The sequence below is a fragment of the Bombus bifarius genome, unplaced genomic scaffold (genome assembly GCF_011952205.1).
Source record: "Bombus bifarius isolate JDL3187 unplaced genomic scaffold, Bbif_JDL3187 scf7180000007977, whole genome shotgun sequence".
Lineage (NCBI taxonomy): Eukaryota > Metazoa > Arthropoda > Insecta > Hymenoptera > Apidae > Bombus > Bombus bifarius.
In genome coordinates, this window is record NW_022884362.1 from 1,541,630 (window position 1) to 1,565,722 (window position 24,093).

General features: G+C 37.7%; 2 protein-coding genes across 3 annotated transcripts in view; one reads left to right on the plus strand and one right to left on the minus strand.

Annotated features, from left to right (window-relative positions):
- Positions 1 to 1,246: 1,246 nt before the first annotated feature.
- On the minus strand, positions 1,247 to 8,840 carry LOC117204162 (protein unc-93 homolog A). The gene is made up of 8 exons (XM_033441315.1): positions 8,560 to 8,840; positions 5,023 to 5,397; positions 4,096 to 4,520; positions 3,475 to 3,680; positions 2,439 to 2,830; positions 2,144 to 2,276; positions 1,735 to 1,872; positions 1,247 to 1,680 (listed from the first exon to the last, which is right to left on the minus strand). The coding sequence occupies exons 2-8, from the start codon at positions 5,212 to 5,214 to the stop codon at positions 1,460 to 1,462; spliced, it is 1,707 nt and encodes a 568-aa protein (XP_033297206.1). The 5' UTR covers positions 5,215 to 5,397; positions 8,560 to 8,840; the 3' UTR covers positions 1,247 to 1,459.
- Positions 8,841 to 20,067: 11,227 nt separating this feature from the next.
- Positions 20,068 to 24,093, plus strand: part of LOC117204163 (D-galactonate transporter) — a 30,278-nt gene continuing 26,252 nt past the window's right edge. Inside the window, exon 1 of one of the 2 annotated variants that reach the window (XM_033441317.1) lies at positions 20,068 to 20,327. The gene's annotated coding sequence lies outside the window, so the exon portion shown is untranslated. The remainder of the gene's footprint in view (positions 20,328 to 24,093) is intronic. The other variant, XM_033441316.1, reaches the window with a different exon arrangement.

Consider the following 24,093-nt stretch of genomic DNA (forward strand, 5'->3'; position numbering starts at 1 on the left):
TCGATTCCCTTTGAAGTTCATAATCAGTGATACTTTATGCTTTAGCTTGATAAATAGAGTAGTATTGGCTTTTTCGTTGAAGCATTATTTTTTTCTTTTTTTCTAAATTAAGATATTCCTTTTTAATAAAAAAAAAAAAAAACGTTTCATTTGTACAACGAATTCTTATGTTAATTTATTTTCTCGTGTGAATGATAAACTTTGGTATTAATTGTAGTAGAATTAGAATCGAACTATGTTATAGCTGTACTTACGTTCAAGTATCTTATAGCTAGATTTTCATTTCGATTCTGTGACACAGGGCAGACGTGGTTTACAATCTCCTTTTTTTCTATTTTCGCAAGATTAAAATTAATTTGGTTTTTTTTGAAAGACATCAGGTACGTTTCGACGGTTAAACGTCAGTTATAATGATTTGTCAGAAAGATACTACTATGATTAGTATATTCGATCGTTAATTATTTATATTCTGCTATCGCTCAGTCTTGTACGATGCCGGTTTATCGATCGTACCGTGGCGGATTAAGAAATTGTCCGCAAAAGTATTTATTTACTTATATCTTTTGCTGCATGAAAAATTTCATGTATAATATGCTCTTCGTTCCATTCAGCTTGAAGAAAGACTTTAATTTACCCAGTATTTGATACATTGTATTTGAAATACAATTTAACTAGGTACACAGATTCATTATTATTCGTTATTAATACATCTTGTGAAATGATTGAAATGTACCCAGATTTTAACTTAAATTGGAAAATGTAAGGTGTAAATTTTCCCTTTTTTCAAGTTTTTTGATTACCTTTTTGATGAATATATTCTTATTAATTTTTCTTGTGTTTTCCTTAATTTTTGTGTTACATATAAAGCTATAATAATCCTTTGTAGGAACATATAATATATTTTAAACGTTCTGTATAAAAGAATATCTGCATGTATAAAAACTCATCATACATTCATCTCTATTGCAAATTATAGTTAAAATTTATGGTTATATTACAGAGTTCAAATTGTAAAACGCTTAAAGAAAAAAAAAAACACGCAAGAAAATAGTTAAATTTGTAAAATTCAGAATTGTGATCGTTCCTTTAGCTCAGATTGTAAAATTTAAATGAAAGATATTGCAAACTTCCAAAAGGTTTAGCCTTAAGAGACAGGAAGAACACTGCTTTCCTCATTTGTGATACTCGCCCTATGATTATCTGCAGTCGAAGAAGAAGGCTGAGGCTCGGTATCTTTTGCGTTTACACTTTGTTTAGTATTACAAGTAAAAACAACGCTGTTTGCTCTTCGTCGCGTGCGCAATTTTGTCATAGTTGCAGCTTGTTCTATGAAAGGATTTCTGTTTCTGTTGTGTCTTCTTGTCCTTCTTAAGCCGAATGGAACGAACTTATCTCAATCTCTATAACGTGCCTCTGTTTTGATATTTGATCCATGATCATTGGTGGTTGGATCTCCCAGTCACAATGGTGCCAAACTTTTCCCTCTTTTGGCCAGTCTAATCTCTAACCATGCGTAAGGAAGCACTGAGAGAATTAGCACAACGGAAAGACCAAGTACTCTAAGTCGTGTGCAGACCAGTCCGTGTAAACCAAGAGTAAGTGCAAGACCAAGCCATTTCCAGAAGAGGGACGTCGATAGAGGTCCTTGCCAAGAGTTTGGGTATAAACCCATTACCAGAGCTAAAAATTGAATAAGATAATATCGATACTTACGTTATGTAATAAAAAACTTACTGTATATTAGAGTTTCCCAAATAGAGTTGCAGACTCCCCAGGCAGCAGATATAACGTGAAAAAGTGCTGGGTCATCGCCAGATGGTCTCCAGGTGATCAAGACCAGCAGTAAACATGCATGGAATACAAATCCTACAACTGTTGAACAAAATATCATGAATACAATTTACTATAACAATAAGATGGATGTTTACGCATTTGCCAGAATTTTAGATGCATAATAATGACCGGAGACCGTACATGATACGCAAAGATACATAAAATTTTCAAAGTAATCTTTTTATTACGAAACGAACCTCTGCTTCGTTTTCCACTTATTCTACGATTATTCGATCTTTGGTTCTAGTCATAATCGCAAAAATATGAATTTGCACAAAGATCTGCAATTTAATTATAACATGTTACTCACCTACGACGAAATATCTTTTAATATGTCGTAGTAACATTGATAGGGTGACATCAGCAAGAGCTTGCAAGGAAGCTAGCGCTAAAAAACTGATCGTTACTGTGCTAGCTCCTCCCAGGGCGCAGACTACGTATGCCTGTTAAGAAATAATTAAATATTCACCATGTATCGTAATGTAATATATAAATATATTTTATATAAATAACGATAATAAAGTAACAGTGTTCCGTGACAATTTTCAAGCAATATTATAAACGAAGTTGAAACAAAAAAATTGAGATATATATATTATACTCACTTCTATAAAATCAGCATAGATGAAACCCTGTTCAAGTCCGATGAAAAGTGTCAATGGTGCAGCTAACTGTAATTTAGGATCTAGGAACGCAGCTTTCACAGATTGCAGAATATTTTGAATGCTGTGCTTTTCATTTACACTCTGTGGTTCCTTCATTCGAGAGTCGAGAAAAGCGCACGATATACCTAATCCTAATACAGCAAGACCCAGCCATATGCTGACCAATATTTGTGATGTACCAGATGATAATGTAGGTAAATTAATTGTGCTATTATATAGATAAATTTCTTCTGGACAGTACTCTGCTCCACACTTGTCATTTATCTCACTGCTTACTGTATTAAGAGGTACCAAGTCTGTTAATTTTACAAGTATGGCAGCGATTAAACAACCTAAAAATATAAAATTTTACTTAGATTTAATCGTAGTACAGCAGCTCAGCTAAATGGAATAACCGGATATCTGTCTTATTTTATTTATTGTTGTACGAAGACACTTTTCAGGGGAAGCTAAATTATTTCAAGGAGCACATAATTTGGAAGACACGAAACTATCGCATTCCGCTTTTCCTTGCTTTTCATATGCAAAATTTTATAAAATTATCGTTGAAATATCTTTTAAACTATGTAAATATGTTTTTGGACACAAGTACTTTAACACTTTTATACAGAGATTAAAAAAAGCTCATCGATTGGTGTATAAAAAAATTCCATTAAAAGAAAGGTACTGACGACCTTGAAATCTGCTTAAAAATCGATTCGAAGAAGACATTCCTTCAGTCATTGTACGATAAAACAGATATTCCGTGATATTATCTAGCTGGTCTTATACGTATGAGAAGAAAAGAAAATATTTATTCATTTTGGACATTCGCCGTTAGTGATACGATGTATCGAATTAATTACCTTACATAGATTCTAAATACACGATGCTATGGTATCTTTAAGTTGGTGCGTTTCAATATACACCATATAGTTGCACGACTAGTATAGAAAAGTCTTGTATAATATATATTTAATTTGGATAATATCCATACCCAGTGCGAGACCTATGTCTTCTGCTAATTTGATTCCTCGATTAAGTCTTCTTAGAAGGCACTCGCGTCTTGTTTCGTCAGGATCCTCGGGATCGACGCACACCAGAGCTAAACTCGTCGCTGAAGCATTTACATGTGAAACTCTTGCTATGAAATTTGGACTCATACAAGCACCGAGCATCGCGTAACTAGGTAATAATATGTACCTATTAACAAACAAATAAAATATATATATTATTTGTTTATTTATATATCTACCTCGATCTACCTCTTCTATTCTATTCTATTGCACCACCTTACTTATAATAAAATATATAAAATAATAACGTTTCCTACAATGTTATGACGTGACTGGACCATGGATATTTATGCAAATTCATATCTTTATGAATATGATTTTTAAAAAATGGAATATACGTAAAGAGCTGTTTTATCCACCAAAAACGATAAATATTAATTATATATCTTGATATTTCACATCATTTTTCCATGTTACGCGTATTCTGTGTACTCTTGCGCCATCGATATATATTTCCCAATATAAATAAATGCATAAAAATCCGCAGCGTTTCGAAACTACATTTCTATGCTATCTAGCAGGATTTATTCTACTATATGTACCACTTTGGATATAAATGCAATCCCACGAAAATAGTGGTAGCCACGTGACTAGAGCTTATGGCGAGGTTCGTCCCGAATCTCTGTACGAGGATTGGCGCGAAGCAACTGGTAATCGTCGCGATTGCGTAAAGTAGAGCGAGCAACATCGGTCCTAGTTGAGGATTAAAGGTGCCGAGGCCGGCTTGTAATGGGAATATCGGCAGCGTAGCGGCTGAACAGCTCGCGTGTCCTAACAGAAGAGCAGCACAGTGCCTCAAAATGGCTTTCTTCGGTGGTCTAGGACCGGAAGGAGCTGCCCTTACGGCGGCGATCAATCGACGAACGGACGACGCTCCTGCCGATGAATTCATCGAGTCTCGTCGACGCCACGATAATGCCGATGTCCTCGTTGACCGACAGGAGATGGGAGAATATGCTGCCATATGCTGTAAATCAGAATTTTAATAATAAATAAACCGCGCAACCGATGCGTGTTGCCAAGCATAGTAGGGACACTGATTTTAGAGCAGGAGGGCGTGAAAATTATATTTACCGAGGATAGGACAAGAGGACAATTATCATCAACTATCAAGAAAACGATATATCGTCGTTATATTTTTGTGGCGGATCGGTATCAACAGGACGCCGACAGGTCGAGGCATCAACGCGGCGCAACACTTCCCGGGCGATCCGCGGGTACCAACCGCCAACACCAGAGGGCTACGACGAGTCTGTCTATCTCGCTAGCGGTCGAATATACGGGCGAATGATACAAATACCGCACCTAACGAGACTCCCTCTACGTCTAAGGCAGGGACTACCGGGCATAGCCTTACCGATGAGTTCACCGGTAGTCCCGGGACGAAACGCAAACTCTCTTTTCATCCGCCACATTTTGTATATCCTGTACGATTTTCAAAAACGTTTAGTACGTTGTTACGTATTTACCTCTAGCATAGCATCGTTGTCCCACAAGGCATGATGGTGACCACTGCTTCTAGCGCGTCTATGTGTGTGTGCTAAAGGCGGAGGCTGAGCTGGCAGTCGTATGGGTCCCAAACCACCGATCGGAGCCGGTCTATAAGCAGGACTTTCGAGTTTGTCCTTGGACAACTCGTGAAGATTTGGCAGCGAGCCCATGATCGCGCGATATCTCGTCCGTTTTTTCACTTTACTCCGTTCGATTTATCTCTTTAAAATCGCATCGACACGTTTTCGATTCTCTAGAGAATCATTGCCAAGGAAACACGCGACCGTTACCATCGTTGGAATTCCTTTTTTGCTCTTCCGCCTTCCATTTGTTCACCCGCTGGTTACCTGCACCTGAAACGATAGAAAATCTCGTTGAGTAACAGTGGCTGCAAAAGGTATTCGCACACCGTTCTATCTGCCACAGCAAGAACATATCAAGTTTCGTATCATTCAGTAGTACGTACGTTTGTACGACTAGGAAAATTTACAACTGTAGAACTGTAGAAACCTACAGACCTTGATAAAATGGCACTGAATTGGAAATTAAGAGTATGTGGAAACTTGCCTTCTAGCAACTGGTATGTCGGGTATGTCGGGATTTGAACGAAAGTATTCGAACGTTCAGCCAATTTATCTTACGAATGCATTATGCGTGTTGTACGAAACTGTATATGGTAAGAGGAATTGCAAAAAATAGTAAATAGTAGGTCGATAAAGTTTCGCTCTTACGTTAAACTTGATATTATTATTTCATAAATTCAGAATAATTCGCATGACAAATTAATCACGATGAAATTGTCTTTTGTTACGTTATGATATCTTCGAAGACTTTAATTCTGTCGTTTTACGAATGAAGCGCTTTACGACCAGGCAAAATGCAGTCACAATGGTATTTGAATATTATCAGCATATTATCTACGAAACATATCATATACGAAACCCTTTAAAATTGTATCAGTAGCGTAATGGGACACGATTATCACGGTTGTACGGGTGAAATATAAAACCAACTGGAACACGTACGTAGAAAATACAAAACAACTTGTTAATATATATCTGATAGAAAAGAAAATAGTACAGATAGCGTAAGTAGTCGCCCCAAACGCGCAATAGGCTTGACAATACGATCAACTCTAGCAAATACCACAAAGTATATGCTTTTATGCGCAAAGTATACGAATTTCACGATGTTTCGTGTAAAATACACGGTATATTCGTAAGAAATTGAAGCAAGATGAAACAAGATGAAGCGAGATGAATCGAGATGAAGTAAGATGAAACAAGATGAAACAAGATGGAGCGAGATGAAACAAGATGAAACAAGATGGAGCGAGATGAAACAAGACGGAAAGAGATAAAATAAAACAGAGGTCGTGAAATTATACACATACCTCTCTTAAAATAAGAAACGACAAGTTAGTTAGCTGAGATTTCATGAAGTGTCCGAGTATTAATACGATTTACTATATATTAAAAGGTATTTTTTAAAAGACATATTTGTTTTAAATAATTCGATTAGATTTTTGGTTAAGAGAATCAATATACGTCTTAATGTCGTACAGGTCGGTGCAGATGTTCGTTTATAAAACGATCAGTCGTTTCACGTTTCTCGTTTTATGGCGATACACTGCGGGATTTTGCATGATTTATCTGGCAATTCTTGGAGTGCAGACTCGTCAATTATGTAAGGGATGGGAAGAGAACAGAGAGACGAGGCAAAGATGAAACGAACGGAGATAGAAATGCCGTAGCTGCTAACGGAACCTTGAACGAGAACTTACAACGAAGGAACTGTTGGTATAATGAGCGTATCCGCGTTGACCTTGATATATCGGTCTGTGGAAGGATTTCGACGAATCGTGATGACGCGTCGATCGATGGATCGTTAGATCAAAAATGCAAAACAATGCAAATTACGTGGTTCGATAAATCTGTTTTCTGTGCGTTTAAGTACGTACAACAGTGGCATATATATTTTGTTTAACAAGCGACGAATCGAACAGTAAATTATTTTGGATCTCGACGTCAACGAAGGATTTGAACGAGATATATTTCTACGCTTTTCATGGAGCGTGCAATGTATGATTATTCATCTGACAGGGAAGTTACAAAATATTGTTATCAGCAAACGTTACTTTTACGTTACATTACAATTACTATTAGCAAAATAATCATTGCAGATAGTAACAGAGATAAGTTCTTCGTAGGTTGGCATCAAGCACGTTTGGAAAGTTATGTTTTCATCGTCGCGACACAGCAAGGAACAACATCGTTATATTCGCCGTAGGAAGTGACGCTTCGGAAGCTACAGAAATATTGGAACGGTGAATTATCTACTGTACCGTGTATCGATAAGTAGAGTCCGCGCGTTTGTTCATTTATGGAAAATATAAAACTGTAAAAACGTACGGAATGCATATAACACGTAAGAATATATAAAATACCCAAAGTAAAGCAGCGATCGTGGTAATGTTTAAATGGAAAGTAAAATATTAGAAAAAGGCTGTATATAAATTTCACCTTTTTTAGCTACGTTCATGGAAATATCAAATCGCATAAAAATCTGCAGTCTATCGATTAGACCTGATTTACACGTATAGTGGAACCAACCGTTTGCTTAAAAAAATAAAAATTTGATATTTTCGCCAGATACATATTGCCATTTTTATTCGAATAAACAAACGAATATAACGATCAAGTGTAATTGCTAGTTTTGTCATTTTCTTTGTACTGTATATACGACGCGTTTGTCGTACAGTACCGACTATCCAACTGTCGTTCAGTACCAAACAATCGGATCAGCGCAAACGAAATATGTTTTTTCATCTGTAAGTTGGATCAGTTTGCAACAGAAGTTAAATGAGAAGACGTTTGTTCTACTTTTTCAGAAAGACATCCTAAATTTCAAAGCAGGAAAAAGGAAAATGGTGACAGAGATGCGGCCTTGAAGCTACTTCTCGAAAATAAAATGGGCCAGAGACGAGCCGCTGACGCTACCGATGTTACAAAAACGCGAAGGCCGAGCACACGTCCAATGCACAGACCAAGAAGATGATATTATTTATTTTACTCGTGATGTACGTGAAAGTCTAATTTGAACAGGGATGCGTCTTCTGACATCCGAGTGATTTTTTTTTTAACTTTGTTAATCATTTGGACCGAAAAATCTACCAATGAAATAATTGGTCGATCCTGAACGACAATTTTTCCTACAAATCGCAACATTTCTATCCTTGAAAATGACCAATTGTTATCGTTGAATTTCAGGAAATTAACTTCGCTCTCTGTATCGAGTTCCATTCGTCCAGAAACTCGTTCTTCGAATTTTGATTTCTGCCGACTCCGCTCCAAGATACGAGGGAAAAGCTTACAGCCATCGATACCTCGCAACTCTGCCCTGTGTTAAATTTCGTATCATTCGATGATACCTTCGTATGGCTGTGAAAATTTCGTACAATGAAAACGGAGAAACAGAAGGAAGGAAAGAAATTGAAAAAATCATGCAACACTTACTTTTCCACGGACGTGTTGCTCCATCGACCAGCGTTCGCCATGGTCCTTCACCTACAAACCGATTAGCAGCTGGACCACCGTCAAACTCATGCTGGATCCTCGAACCACCGTACAATTGCTAATACGAAACACCAACTATCAATATTTTTCCACTATAAAACCAGAAAACCAGTCCGTAAACCAACTCGTCTCCTTCCAACACATATACTTTGATCGTCCGCTTGATTTTCTCCATAAAAATGTTTTATCGAATATCCAGTTGTCTCAGGTTTTCACTTCACTCTTCAAACCGAGTAGACGGTTAATTTTTAGAATTTAAACTCAAATGTTTCGAGGACACGTATTCGAGTTTATCGGAAATCGGCTGAGATTATCTTCAATATCGTTTGCTCGATGCCACGATTCTTTTAGTATACTTTATCGGATCGACGTTATATTAATTGTTGCAATTCGTTATCTTTTTCAGCAACGCTGCGTAAGAAATCCAATCTCCACGAAAACTGGTTCAAACTGTAGCGATTAGTTTTTAAAGGAACGGCCTGTGGTCTACTCGAATTCTTGAAATCATCTTATCGTTACAACAATTTCGAATTTTTATCTTCCACTTTTAACCAACACGATCAGAAATTCTCGATCGCTCCTCCAATGGGCCCTTGGAACAAGACAAATTTTGTTAAGTATATTCTCAATTTCGCGCAATCTTCAAATTTTTCGAAATTTGATTTCGAAGACGTTACGTCGAATATTCTTTCGTATATTAATTTGAATAATTTCAAACACTTCAAGTACGATCTTTATCTGTCCAATGGAATCCTGAAAATGAAATTCTACCGTATTTTAAATATCTCGAACGGACGTTTCATTTTGGTGCAAATTGGTCGAGATGATCGCGAATATCGTTTAAAGGAGCAATTTATGGCGTACTCGGTTCTTTGAATCATCCACGTTGCAGCAATGATTTTTACCGTTTGATTCGAGCAATTCGGAATAGACGATGCCCCGCGTTTCTAAACGCAGCGTTCGAACGACGAGAATTTCGATCTCATCTTTGGATTAATTTAAAATCCATCTGTTTCGAAGAAATTTTTAATTGGAATATTTCGACTGGAATATTTTTTAAAGTCGAAAGTTAAAATCGAAATTCGTTCGAATTGGTCAAGTTACAGCGATGCTTATTTTCTACTTTTAACGAACGCGAGTAAGCAATTTTGCAACATCCATCCGATACAGATTGCTAGGAATAATTTTTTAAAGGAGAAAAATTCCGATATATTTTATGGGATATTCTCTTCTCATCGTTCACCATGTATTTATATCACTTCCGTTGTGTATCGCAGCGATGATCGATAACCACATTAACGCGAGAAACCGCAACATCGAGTGAACGCAAACCAGGCAAATCGTTAGGAAAATCTGATACTATTCGCACATTAATTGAATTAACACTGTCAAGCGTTAAACTTCTCCGCGATCTTCGATTTTCCCTCGAATCGTCCACGCTGTAACGACGACGTCTATTTCATAATATTTCTATTTAGCGACACGATGCACATTCGAGTATCGTCGTTCAAATCGCTTTATCGGATCCACCTTGTAACGATAATTTGTTTTTTTTATTATTTGTTACATTTTACACTTTACATTACATTACACTTTGTTACATTCATCTTACAACGATCTTTATAAATGTATTCCATTCTCCAATTAAATATTCGAATAAGAGAAATTCCGACGTAATTTTAGTTTCATAAAAAACGTGTTCAATTTTGGTAAGAATTGGTTGAAATTACTTTAAACATCGTTACGAACCAACCAGCTTCTTGCGTATTCCATTTCTTTAAATCGTCGCTGCTTCGTACGCGCAATAACAATTTTCATTTTTCGCTTAAGAAATCCTCGAAGAAATCACGTTTCAAACGGAGTACTCCGAATTCTCGACAAAACGATCTTCGAACGAGAACTAATCAAATTTTTGACTATGCGTTCGATGCTGTTGGAAATTATTTAAAATTATTTTTGACTAATTCAGATTAATTTAAATAGAGGTAGTTCGCGGTATAAAACTATCAACCTATCGTATCCAGCTTATTCGAATTTTTTCAATAACGCTAAATCAGATCGTCGGTTACGCTTCGAACGAATACCTTCGAATAATCTTCGAATTTCACGAGGAAGATTCTTACGTTTAACTTTCAATCGGCTCTCCGAATTACTTGATTTAATTAATCAATCAATTAATTCACCGTTATACGGAATATCGTGGAAGGTGGTTTACGAATCCTCGAACAATTAACAATTCTCTTTTACCATTCGTGCTTAACCGAAACGATAAGAAATCCTCGTTCACTGTTCCCGTGAATTTTCCAATTACATAAACTTTCCAGTACTTTGCTGAACACGTATTTCACTGCGGCGCAGATTAATCCACGTTCCTTCGAATATTAATTCGAACGATCGAAATTAATCGAAATAATTGAAACGAAGAAAATAATTTCTGGTCTACCTGATTCCTTTAACGTGTCACTTTACTATATCCACGTTACAACGATTCTCATTGTCCGTGTAACACCAAAGAAGAGATACTCTACTGTCACGTTTCCGATAGCGTGCTTCTCAAGACGAATAATCTTCCAATGAGATCGTAATTCCCATCTATCGTTGTATCCCTAATTTTTCTCCACACTCGATTACCTATTTTTAATTTTAACGAACGCTAATTTACTCTTATACCCGATATTATTAAAGATACTACTAGTTTGCGGTGTGCCGAGGTCGCGCGAAGGGGTTGCAGTATTATTCGTCCAGGGAAAGTAAAACACGGAGCGCGACTCACCCCTCGGCTGGACTCGGTGTTGCTCGCCATCGTTCGTTCTCCCTTGATTCTCGCTATACTCTTGATATGGTCGATAACAGGGAGAGTGCGTATTGCATCCTTCCGTTTCTCGATTCTCCTGCGAACTTTTCAGGCGAATCTCAGGCGGCACGAGCCGCGCCGACCGTTATTTTGCAAACATTCGATTACGTTTCAGCGGACAGAGGCGTACAACGCTCGATACGACAGGCGTCAATCCGTTTTATTTATTTACATCGGCAAAGATGTAAATTTGAGTGGAGATGCCGGTGTAGCCTAAGCGATACCAATGTATACGTTGTATCGGTATTCGTCGTCATCGGTATGTTGGTATATTGGTGGTAGAATCGCGGTATCGACAGGAGTTTCTTGAGAATATTTTTTCAACGAGGATGAGTCGTCGGGTAGATCATCTTCCAGATCTGACGTTACAAATTATTGCAAAAATGAAATTTCTGTCGTAAAAGGTAATACCACGATCGATACGTTTACCTTTGTTTTGGCTTCTTTCCATTCGGACGCTTCTACGAGAAAGAAATAACGCGTTAAAATTAGAATCAGTTTGAACGAAATCAGACGCATTTTGCGTTTCGTCCAGTCTACGATTCCTCGAGAGAAAATGTTATCCGAGTAGCCATTTGGTATTATACGTTGTATCGGTATTCGTCGTCATCAATATGTTGGTATATTGGTGGTAGAATCGCGGTATCCACGTTATCGTAAATCGACGTATCGACAGAAATTTCTTGAAAATATTTTTTCAACGAGGATGAGTCGTCGGGTAGATCATCTTCCAGATCTGACGTTACAAATTACTGCAAAAATGAAATTTCTGTCGTAAAAGGTAATACCACGATCGATACGTTTACCTTTGTTTCGGCTTCTTTCCATTCGGACGCTTCTACGAGAAAGAAATAACGCGTTAAAATTAGAATCAGAACGAAATCAGACTCATTTTGCATTTTGTCCAGTCAACGATTCCTCGAGAGAAAATGTTATCCGAGTAGCCATTTAGTATTATACGTTGTATCGGTATTCGTCGTCATCAATATGTTGGTATATTGGTGGTAGAATCGCGGTATCCACGTTATCGTAGATCGACGTATCGACGGAAATTTCTTGAGAATATTTTTTCAACGAGGATGAGTCGTCGGGTAGATCATCTTTCAGATCTGACGTTACAAATTTCGTCCAGTCTACTATTCCTCGAGAGAAAATGTTATCCGAGTAGTCATTTGGTATTATACGTTGTATCGGTATTCGTCGTCATCAGTATGTTGGTATATTGGTGGTAGAATCGCGGTATCCACGTTATCGTAAATCGACGTATCGACAGAAATTTCTTGAGAATATTTTTTCAACGAGGATGAGTCGTCGGGTAGATCATCTTCCAGATCTGACGTTACAAATTACTGAAAAAATGAAATTTCTGTCGTAAAAGGTAATACTACGATCGATACGTTTACCTTTGTTTCGGCTTCTTTCCATTCGGACGCTTCTACGAGAAAGAAATAACGCGTTAAAATTAGAATCAGTTTGAACGAAATCAGACGCATTTTGCGTTTCGTCCAGTCTACGATTCCTCGAGAGAAAATGTTATCCGAGTAGCCATTTGGTATTATACGTTGTATCGGTATTCGTCGTCATCAATATGTTGGTATATTGGTGGTAGAATCGCGGTATCCACGTTATCGTAGATCGACGTATCGACGGAAATTTCTTGAGAATATTTTTTCAACGAGGATGAGTCGTCGGGTAGATCATCTTCCAGATCTGACGTTATAAATTTCGTCCAGTCTACTATTCCTCGAGAGAAAATGTTATCCGAGTAGTCATTTGGTATTATACGTTGTATCGGTATTCGTCGTCATCAATATGTTGGTATATTGGTGGTAGAATCGCGGTATCCACGTTATCGTAGATCGACGTATCGACAGAAATTTCTTGAGAATATTTTTTCAACGAGGATGAGTCGTCGGGTGGATCATCTTCCAGATCTGACGTTACAAATTACTGAAAAAATGAAATTTCTGTCGTAAAAGGTAATACTACGATCGATCTTTAAAGGATACATTTACCTTTGTTTCGGCTTCTTTCCATTCGGACGCTTCTACGAGAAAGAAATAACGCGTTAAAATTAGAATCAGTTTGAACGAAATCAGACACATTTTGCGTTTTGTCCAGTCTACGATTCCTCGAGAGAAAATGTTATCCGAGTAGCCATTTGGTATTATACGTGGAATCGTTTAATATTTTTACGATCGCTGATACGTGGACAAATTTTTTTTTTTTTTTTTTTTTAATACAAACAGCCAAGTTGTTGAAACGTTTTCGAGCGTGTAATTGTGGTTTTTATATTTTATATCTTCTCTATTTTTATATCCCCTCGATACAAAATTAATCTTTCGATTGATTACGGTGAATTTTTACTGTCGTTGGCAGGAGTTATCCGAGAATTTTATACAAATTTTCAACACAATTAAAACGATATCGTTCCATGTTCTTTTAATATCTAGAATAAACGAAGATCGATCGTTGTGCAGCCTACGATCTGCCTGTTCTATAAATTTTTAATAACGCTCGAATCAAATAACGCTCTGATACTTATTAACCAGTCTTCTATCGTAAGAACATCATTTAGAAAATTGTAATCCAACGTTAAAATCATAAAAATCTATAATAGGAATGGGGGTTTCCCAAAAATAACGAAACTTCACCTACAATTTCCATCGAGTTACTAAATAAATAATAAATAAATTATCATAGCGGACAGTACAACTGTAGACGATCGATTAAAAAATAAATAATATAAAAATAAATAACAAAATAGTTAGCAGAATGTTGAAAAATTACTGTCAACTTTTATTCCACCGATACTGTGCAGTCATAAAAGATGTTGACAAGATGCTCCGTACACGTTTCATAAAATTCATATACCCATACTCTCAGTTCATTCCCAATAAGTTTATTTATAAATAATACTTCTTTGTAAGTTACCCCTTTCTCACGCTTTTTTTTTTTACACTATTTTATGCTTTCTTTTTTTTTTATGGTACATTACAGTATACTATATATCGTGGCACTTTTTCCCATAATTGTAGATTAATTGTCTATGGCGTAATTCTACTGTAACGTTACAGTCGTAATATTCGAATATGTGGAAAGAATTTCCTATGCTATGTTAATAATCTCAGAATATGACACATACGCTGTAACGTATCGTTCTGCTATTAATCGTAATTCACAGAGACGAGTTATCGTTCCAATATTTTATCGATAAGACAATAACGACAATTAATTACGAGGAAGTGGATTTACATAATGCGCTGTCTTCCTCCGTTGAAAACTGGCTTTGCTAACAAAAGCCACGATAACGCGTTTCGAGTTAACTCTGCGATCCATAATTCGAAAATATTCCAATTTTTGTAACAACGCGATCGATAGTTTCGTCGAAACGATCTTCTTTAATCGATCATCTTTCTCTTCTTCGTTTTCCATTTCGATGATTAATCGTGAATAACGTTACGTAAGCATCGAGATGAGACGAGTAGTTTAACGAAAGATGACTGGATCGTCGAAACGTTAATGTTCGTTCGTCTATGAATCGAATTCTTTAGCCTTGGCTCAATGCCACTTAGTTCCTGTTCAAACGGCACGATATTGCCAACAATTTGACCCGAACGTGTATTTCGCAACTATCGGTCTTCGATACTCTGGATACTCTCGGTCGACAGGAGATACGAAACAGAACGAGAAATAAATTATGATTTCATGGAATAACGTTTCGAAGAAATTGGCGAGTACAAAGCCGTGCGATTAATCGAGAATACTTGAAAATATTTGACTGACAGAGAAGTAAACGTTATCAAGCGAAGCAAATTTTTCTGCTCGTTACTTTGAGGCAGAAAATAATTCGTAGGAAGCGTAGTTGCTGCCAGGTGAAAAGAGAGTTCGCGTTTCGTCCCGGGACTACCGATGGACTCGTCGGTAAGGCTGTACCCGGTAGTCCTTTTTTTTTTTTTTTTAATGACGTTTATTTAACCCAAGATACAATTTTAAATACATTTTGGTATTCGCAATAAACTGTGAATTTTGGTAATGATGTGTTAGACAAAGGTACCGATACGCGGCGGTACGACGTCGTAGCCATACTATATTATGTGTCGGCGCTTTACATTTTTTGCGTTTAATAGAATTTTTGGGTTTAAGCCGCTGGGGAGCGGGGCTTTTATATGATTTTGTTTTGTTTTTTTTTTTTATTTGATTTTTTCTATCCTGAAAATTTGGTCGCAGAATAGGACGCTTCGGTAGTCTGCTTTTTGGGTGCTGTGTAACTTTGGGGAGGGGGATGTCAAATAGGTTTATTTACAAATATTTACAGTTTACACCTGTGTTATGCGGTGTCAGAATCGAGTTCTGTCGGTTTAACGTTCTCTCTTATTTTATTATGGATTCTGTATCCACCAATATTTTTTTGTGTTTTTTCTGTATTTGCCTTTGGTGTCTTCCCGGGGGAGGGCCACATGTTGTATCTCCATCCGGTGTCTGCGGTCTGTCCATTTATGTTTTTCTTCGTAGAGTATGATTTTGATCCCTATTTTTCTTTTTAAGTGATAAATTATTGGAATATCGTTTTGGTCCTGGAGGTAGTTTTTTTCGTCTAGGTATAGGAAAGCTTCTGGGGGTTAGGATGTGGCCTGTTGTCAGGGTGTTTTTGTAATATGCGTTGTTAGGATATAGGCAACCGAAGATTAAGCTGTTTTCTTTTATTTTTGCCGCTTGAGCGAAGTGCTTTCTTATTAGCTTTAGGATTTGACACAGTCTATGATATACCCGATAGTTCCTACCTTAGAAGTAGAGGGAGTCTCGCTAGGTGCGGTATTTGTATCGTGACAGCGTATATTCGACCGCTAGCGAGACAGACAGACTCGTCGTCGTCGTAGTAGCCCTCTGGTGTTGGCGGTTGGTACCCGCGGATCGCTCGGGAGGTGTTACGACCGCGTCGATGCCTCCTCGACCTGTCGGCGTCCTGTTGGTACCGATCCGCCACAAATTAATCGCGCTGAATCATTCGAAGGTAAAGCGATCTTTTGTCTTTTACCATTTACTTTCTTCGATCTTCTTTCAGTATCGTACAGCGTCTACTGATGCAATATTTCACATCGTGTAACGTCTATTTAATATCGTAATACCTGTATCGTCGATTATTCTAAACAGGTGGAGTGGAATATTGAGATTTAAAACGAGCGAGAGTACGAGGATGAAGGGGCAGGAAAAATTGCGTAGTGTACGGTGCTGTTATGAGTCGGAATCCTGGCACACGTGTTGAAAAGGGGCGCGAGAGAAGGCGGTACTCGCGACAGGGGTGAAAGAGAGGGTGAAAGGAATATTAGACGAGAATGGACAAGGAAAAAGATAGTCGAGGAACATGGAGAAGTCGAGAGGCGATCGAACAGTGGAGGGTTAAACGATGAATAAGGGATATAAGAATAAGGGATATAAGAATAAGGGATATAAGAATAAGGGATATAAGAATAAGGAATATAATGAAAATAAGTATAGTCAGGATCGGCACGAAATACCAGAGGGTAAGAGGAAATTGCGATCCTGCGAACACTCGAAGCTCGCAGAATTTCCAGCGATTCGAAACAGAACGACTGATTTAGGACTTCTACGATCATTTTCTGCGTTTATCGTGGTTAGTCTTCGGGTTGTCGATTATATTGCTTTGCGTCATGTAACTGACAGTCCGAGGACTAACTATGAGGAATTTAGAAGCGAGATCAACACCAAGCTATATACTGTTAGAGGAATGCAAATAAGAGCTAAAAAGAGCAGCGAGGTACGAAGAGGAAGCCCTAGAATCAAAAAAGGAATTAGTAAAGGAGTGCATAAAGGAGAGAGAGAGAGAGAGAGAGAATGGGGGAATGGTCAGGAAGGGAAAAGAGCAAGAAAGAGAAAGAGAAAGGGACTGGAAGAGGTGAGAAAAGAACAAAAGAGGCAGATAGAAACAGGAGAGGAGCAAGAAAGGACGACAGTGGACCAAATTATAGAAAAAAGAAGAAAAGAGGGGGAAAAGGATAAGGGAATCCAAGTACAACATACACTACAGAAACATAGCCAAAGAGAAATTACCAAAGTACTTAGAAGGGAAGATGAAGTGGAAGAATACTGACAAGATTCGGATGCGGAAACGAGACTAAAGCAAAGGAATACTGGAAAGAAGAGAGGGAAAAAAGATGCAGACTATGCAGAATGAAAGAAGAAGACCTAAGACGTGTAATAGAAGAATGTGAAATAACGGGAGGACCAAAGGACATAGGAAAAACGCTGAACGAGACCGGAGAAGGTTTAGCAAAACTGAGAGCGATAATAGAGAAGAGAAGGGCAAACGACAAGGAGGAGGCACAACAAGGAGGCCAAGGACCAAAGTGGCAGTAGTTTTTAGTCATTAGTTGCTAATTTATAGTTCCTAATTTTTAGTTTTTAGAGGTAGAATAAGCAAGGTAGTGCGATAGAATAGAGTGGAAGGTAGACGTGTAAGAAGAGAATTAGACGCAAGAGATGTAAAACCGAAAGTTCGTCCAAAGCCGAAAGGCACGGACTATAATAAATAAATAAAACAATAATAAATGAATAATAAATAGAAGCGAGATAGTCGACGAGTCGATTGGATAATAGCGATAGAAACTAAGTTAGTGGATAAGATAGTTCAAGGAAACTGTAAAACCGTCAGCATCTTTTCCAAAGAACAGGGCAGAGTAAAGAAGTAACTATGCTGCTAAAACGATCTTTTAAACTATCTTTCACGATCGCTTTGATATTAATACTTCCTCGACCGTTTAATTTCGAAGCGTTACGTTCCCTATAATTTCCTCGGGTTTGATCGAACACGCGAATAACGATGTATCTGCGTATAAGCGTAGTATAGCTACACGCTACGACAATGAAATTCTCCAACTCTTTATGTCCGCGTAAAGAATTACAGTAGTTAGCATAATATGTGCTTAATAGCGTTACCTTCTTGTTTTACTGTAAATTATGGCAAGTCGAAGTTACCTGATCGTGAGTCACCTAAGCTTCCATATCTTCGAACGAGATGTTGAATTTTGAACGGAACGATCGAACTCGTATACTACGAGATGCAATTAGTCTTTGATATAATAACGAGAGACCGAAGAAATATCGCGTGCCTTGAGTCTACGAGGAGAAGATGTGAAAAAGTCGTATGGTGTAGGATTTACAGCGGATTACATGTACATTTCGTAGTCACTACAAGTTCCAAACCGGTTAGCTGTGGGAACGATCAACGCCTCAAACATTTTTTTTTTTTTCATCTATTAAAATTACAATCAATTCTCGCGTTGAGAATTTTCAAACATGGATAGAAGACTGAAAAGGGAACACCCAGCAGACCTCACAAAGGACAACAACAAAGGACTAACAAACACGCAGATGGTATTCCACTGGGGTAGCCACCCACGTGATAATCTAACAGCTAAAAAATTCTACCAAATGTCCAAACTGGACAAATTGCGAATGTGAACGATTAAATAAAAAAAAAAAAAACTACATGTAGGCAACTACGGTGCCTACACTATTGAAACTCTTGTATCGCGGTAACACGTTTCAAGGAGAGTCTTCGAATTCCCTTTGTTACATATTACAGTGTTACCTGGCACGAGAATCGGTTGGATAAGTATGTCAATGTTACAACGATAATGCACCGACTAGAAACCCATACATGTCGTTTTAATCGTGCGGGTTAATCACCTCGAAAACGAACATCAGGCCTTTGTCTCTCATTAAAAAGATAATCGTCGTTGTTCAAGGATCGCCTAATCGTAATAACAACGTTCCATATGTGATTCGTTACACGATTCCATATGCGAATTGATTTCATCTCCATCTTTTTTCATTTCTCGTCACTGTCTCTACCTTTTCATCAAATTATACGCATTTCGACTTAAACATACGATTGCGTGTAATTAATTGTTCGATAGTATGACGACAGAAACGATGAACGATTTCGAGATTCTTTATATTCTTGTTGTCACGTGCAAAAATTCCGTACACGCACATTTTCCATATTTCTTACGTTATGTCGCTATCGCAGACCTCACAAAGGACGCAACCTAACAGACACGAAGATGGTATCCCACCGGGGGTAGCCACCCACACGATAGTAGTATGGACTCTTCGGTAAGGCTCACCTAACAGACCTACACCTTAGACACGACGAGAGAAGAGAGAAAGCGAGTGTTTCGTCCAAGATCTGCTAGTACGGACTCTTCGGTAACACCCACGTGATAATCTAACGACTAGAAAATTCTACCAAGTGTCCAAACTGGACAAATCGTGAATGTAAACAATTAAATAAAAAAAAAAGATTATATTACTACTGGACAAAGCGTAAGTTTTATTATTTTTCAGTGACAGATATTAATCCTTGGTTGTTAATCCCGTGCTACCTACGCGATAGCCGCACATCGATAGTCTCCGGCTGAACTTTCGACTCTAAAGGAACAAGATACGAGCGATCGATAGAACGGACCTTGGAAATCAAAGATCAAGAGTATCGCGTACTCCCACCATAGCCAAGTATTTACCTGTTAATATACGAGCTCGAGGTGCCCCTTCCTCGATAGTGTCCGCGGAAGGCTCGATCCTTGGACACTTTCTTATAAATGAAGCTTGTCCACTGGCTCGTTTCTCATTTAGTCCTGCATCCCTCGCATTCGGAGGGATCCATCTCCGTGTATACGATCGGCCACGTACAAGCATACTTTTTACTCTGTTAAATCGTCTCAGTGTGTCTGTGCATCGAATCGATAGTGATATACTAATTATATTCTTTCTTTTTTCTCTTCGAGCTTCGTACTGGTGATTTCGGCTGAAAAACGAGCAGAACGAATAGGTAAGTAAGAAGCGATAATAGACGATTTATTTTAGCGGTTGATCTCGAGTCTCGGTAACTCGAGTTCCGAGGGAACTCGTATTTTTAATACGATTAACAAATGGAAGGTATTCGGTTCGATTATTAATCACAACGAGCGCTATAACGCTTCAACGTTTTCTCTATTTTTGCGTCGTCAGATTCTCCGTAAATGCGAAAACGCGCGTCGTGTTCTTCGAGCAAACCAAATTCGACGGACGGAAACGGCTTAACGTAGACGCGCGAGGAAGAAGAAATTCCACTTCTGGAATATGCATTTAGACGCACATAGATATTACGTACTTGGAAAAATAAATGACAGTTCGCGCATCATAGCGTTCATCGTACTTAACGTTGACGAACATTCGTGGAAGTAGACAAATTTGATACGACGGAAGTGAAACGTATATACGTAGAACCTAATGGAAAGACGCTTTATCGAAGCATAAGGATACGGATATGTGCGAATATCTTTCGTAGCCGCTGTAAGTTGCGTGCGAGGGACACGCAGACGCGTGGTGCAAGGATCACAAGCGTAACGACTTTGAGATACGATTTTTCATTGTAAGCTCTAAGTATATGCCTGTTATTTTTCATTCTGTAAGCCAGGCCAAACGAGTTCCTTTTTTTCAAGTCGCGTCGAAAAACAGGATAGAATAATAAAAATAACGATATATAGCTGTAGTATCGAGTTTTGGTAGTTTTGATCAAACTTCGACTTACAGAGGTTCGCGCTTTTCTCGGACGAAGTAGGTTCATATCTCGATTTGCCGAGGTTTCCACGGCGGACCAGGAGAACGAACAAAATTGTAGTTTTCGAATTACAGAGGCTCGAGTTATCGAGGTTCGACCGCACTTGTAACGGGTGAAACAAACTTCTATCCAAATTATGTTCCTTTATGTTCGTAAAACTAACTTGCACAAATTGCATAAATAAAATACTCCCAGTTTGTATATATATATTTTTACAATTACTGCATAGAATATTGTATTAATTATATAGTTATTATTGTTAATATAATAAATAATGTATTAATTATACAGTTATTATATAGTTAGTATTGTATTAATTACAGTATAGTGTTGTTCTCTCATATTTAACGAACGGTTCTGCAAGTTACAAAGTATTTTTACGATAGAATATGTTCACACGTACGTGTAACGGAAGGTTGAGAACCGAGAGGCTCGATGTCGAACGAGAGATAACATTATGAAAATCGGGGAAAGAGATGTGATTTAATTATGTACTTCTATTTCGATGAGACGTTATCGAACTCGTATTGTTTGATACCGAGATCGATACTGTGACTAGAAATTTATAATTGAACGGAAGTTATTACGTACTTATCGCGTACTCGAGTGTGCAATAACTCGTATAAAATGTTATTTTTCTTAAACGCTGGGAAAATCGTATTCTCCCATTCCGATATACTTCTCTCGTTTATTTACGTTTTCCAAGAAACATCGTACGCGGATCCGTGTAATTTCCTTTTTCGATTTTTGTACATTTGATTCTACGACAACGTACTATATTCGTACGGCTTCAAGCGTATCATGAAGAATCGTAATCCATAGTTTAATGTACACATAATTAAAGTTAGTGGCAGCAAAGTTAGTAACTTGCTAAATAAATGGAAAAGATGACTAGCTTAATTTTTTTTTTTTTTATTTTTCCATCGAGACAACGATCTACAGTGAGATCCGTTACAACGAGACGCGATAAGGTGCACGCGTACCGAGCGAAAATTCAAAGTTGATTTTCTCGAAAACGAAGCCTCGAACGAAAAACTTGTATTCTACATTTTTTACTTGTTTTTTCGCGTAGAATCACCCCCTTTCCGCTCGTACCACCAGTTACCAACCACCTTGTATAACGTATAGATGGAATAAATTCGATCAGTTTGGGCGATCGTTCGCGCGATATTATGGAAAATTCTTTTACGGCAGTAGATAATTAATTATTAAAGGACAACAAACGCGTCCGTGCACATAATAACTACGTGTACGACTACGTAATCACGAACATGAGCGTTTTGCATTCCGGAACTCATTCCAAACGGTACGACTCACGCACGGATTTCTTGCGGAAAGCTCCGCGTTTCGTGTTTCGAGCTGACTCTGAATCGCGCTTATATTTTAACAGAATAAACACCGTGTGCCGTAATCTACGAATAATACGACTGACGCGTGTATTTCGAAAGTAACGAAACACGAATAAGTTTTAGAAAAAGAGAAAAATCTACTGGCAAGCTTATAAAATACATTATTTGTTCAACGTACGATGTTCGCGAAGAGAAACGACGATCAAATATTATCCTTGTAATTTTCTGTTCTCAGCTGTCGAGATCTCCTTTTCTCACAGATTCGACGATAGACTTTCTAACGCGGCATTTAAATATTCCAAGCTGTCATACTCTCGATCGAGATACATTTTTCTTGATTTTCCGATCTTAATGTCGCTCTATGATGAAACGACAGAATTTTAAATATGACGTAATCGAAAACGAAAACAAACTGTCGGGAATGGAAAGATTGGAAAAGCAAAATATCGAAATAAAAATAATCTACCGAAACGGAGTATCGAAATACTGAAATATATAGATTTGAAAAATAAATGCTACAAAATTTAACGTAATCGCATCTGACTAACTTAGACGTAAGTATAATAAACACAATGGTACGTCGGTATCTTTTATAGTCACCGTACAACGCATCAGTTTTCTACTTTAAATCTTCGAACATTTTCATCAGTCACTGTATATGTCACTGCGAATCCAGTGAACGCCAAGTAGATCGGACCTCGATCGCGATATGGTTCTGCATTATTTGCGCAACGGTTGTTACGAAAGTGTAAACAGATATAACTGGCGTGTGCTGTCGAATAACTATCGTTTAAGCGATATTTCCTGAACGAATGTTTGTCGAGTTGAATCTACTTTGATTCTTTCGTGTCAACAACCGTTAGCTACGTTTAAACGATGTACAGTTCGGTCAACACCGCATTCTGAGAAAATCGTGATTATTTTTTTTTTTTTATTTATTTATTAAAATTACAATCAATTCTCGCGTTGAGAATTTTCAGTAATTTTTCTGGCGTGGCGCAGTGACATGGCTGATTATTTCTAATAAGTTAATACTTATTATAGATAAGTATAATTTATAAGTATTATAAATAAGTAAATATTACCTAATTTAGATAACTAATTGAATCTAGCGATCCCGATTATTAACGCAAACAAGTGAAACTTTATTATATTTCACCCTTAAACGCTTATATAATATAATATCGTCGTTTGCTAATACGACTTATATCTCAACGGGCACGCGATACTTATCAGAGTAATTTACCAGACTAACTTAATAAAGAAAACGTACGTACTGTCGCGTAAACTTGAGGGTTGCGTGATAAAGCAAAAATAGTCGAGTCGTAGCACGACTATTAATTTTGTTTTAATCGAACTTTCTTACAAATTCAGCGATCAAACTGGAGTACACACTGAATTAACATAAATCACGATTCGCTCCAACCACGTTATGTAAAACTTACACCGATACGTTAGGTACGCGACTGTTACAAGGGTAGAGACAGGTAAAGATGCGTCGACTATTCTAAGGATACGGAATAAGCGAGTTTCGCCGACGATACCGTGTCTAAGGAAAGCTAGGGGTGGGTGTGTCTAAGGACACGGGACTATCGGATTTGTCAATGAAAATTTTGGTTAAGGAAGCGGGGGCAGTAGACAGCGTC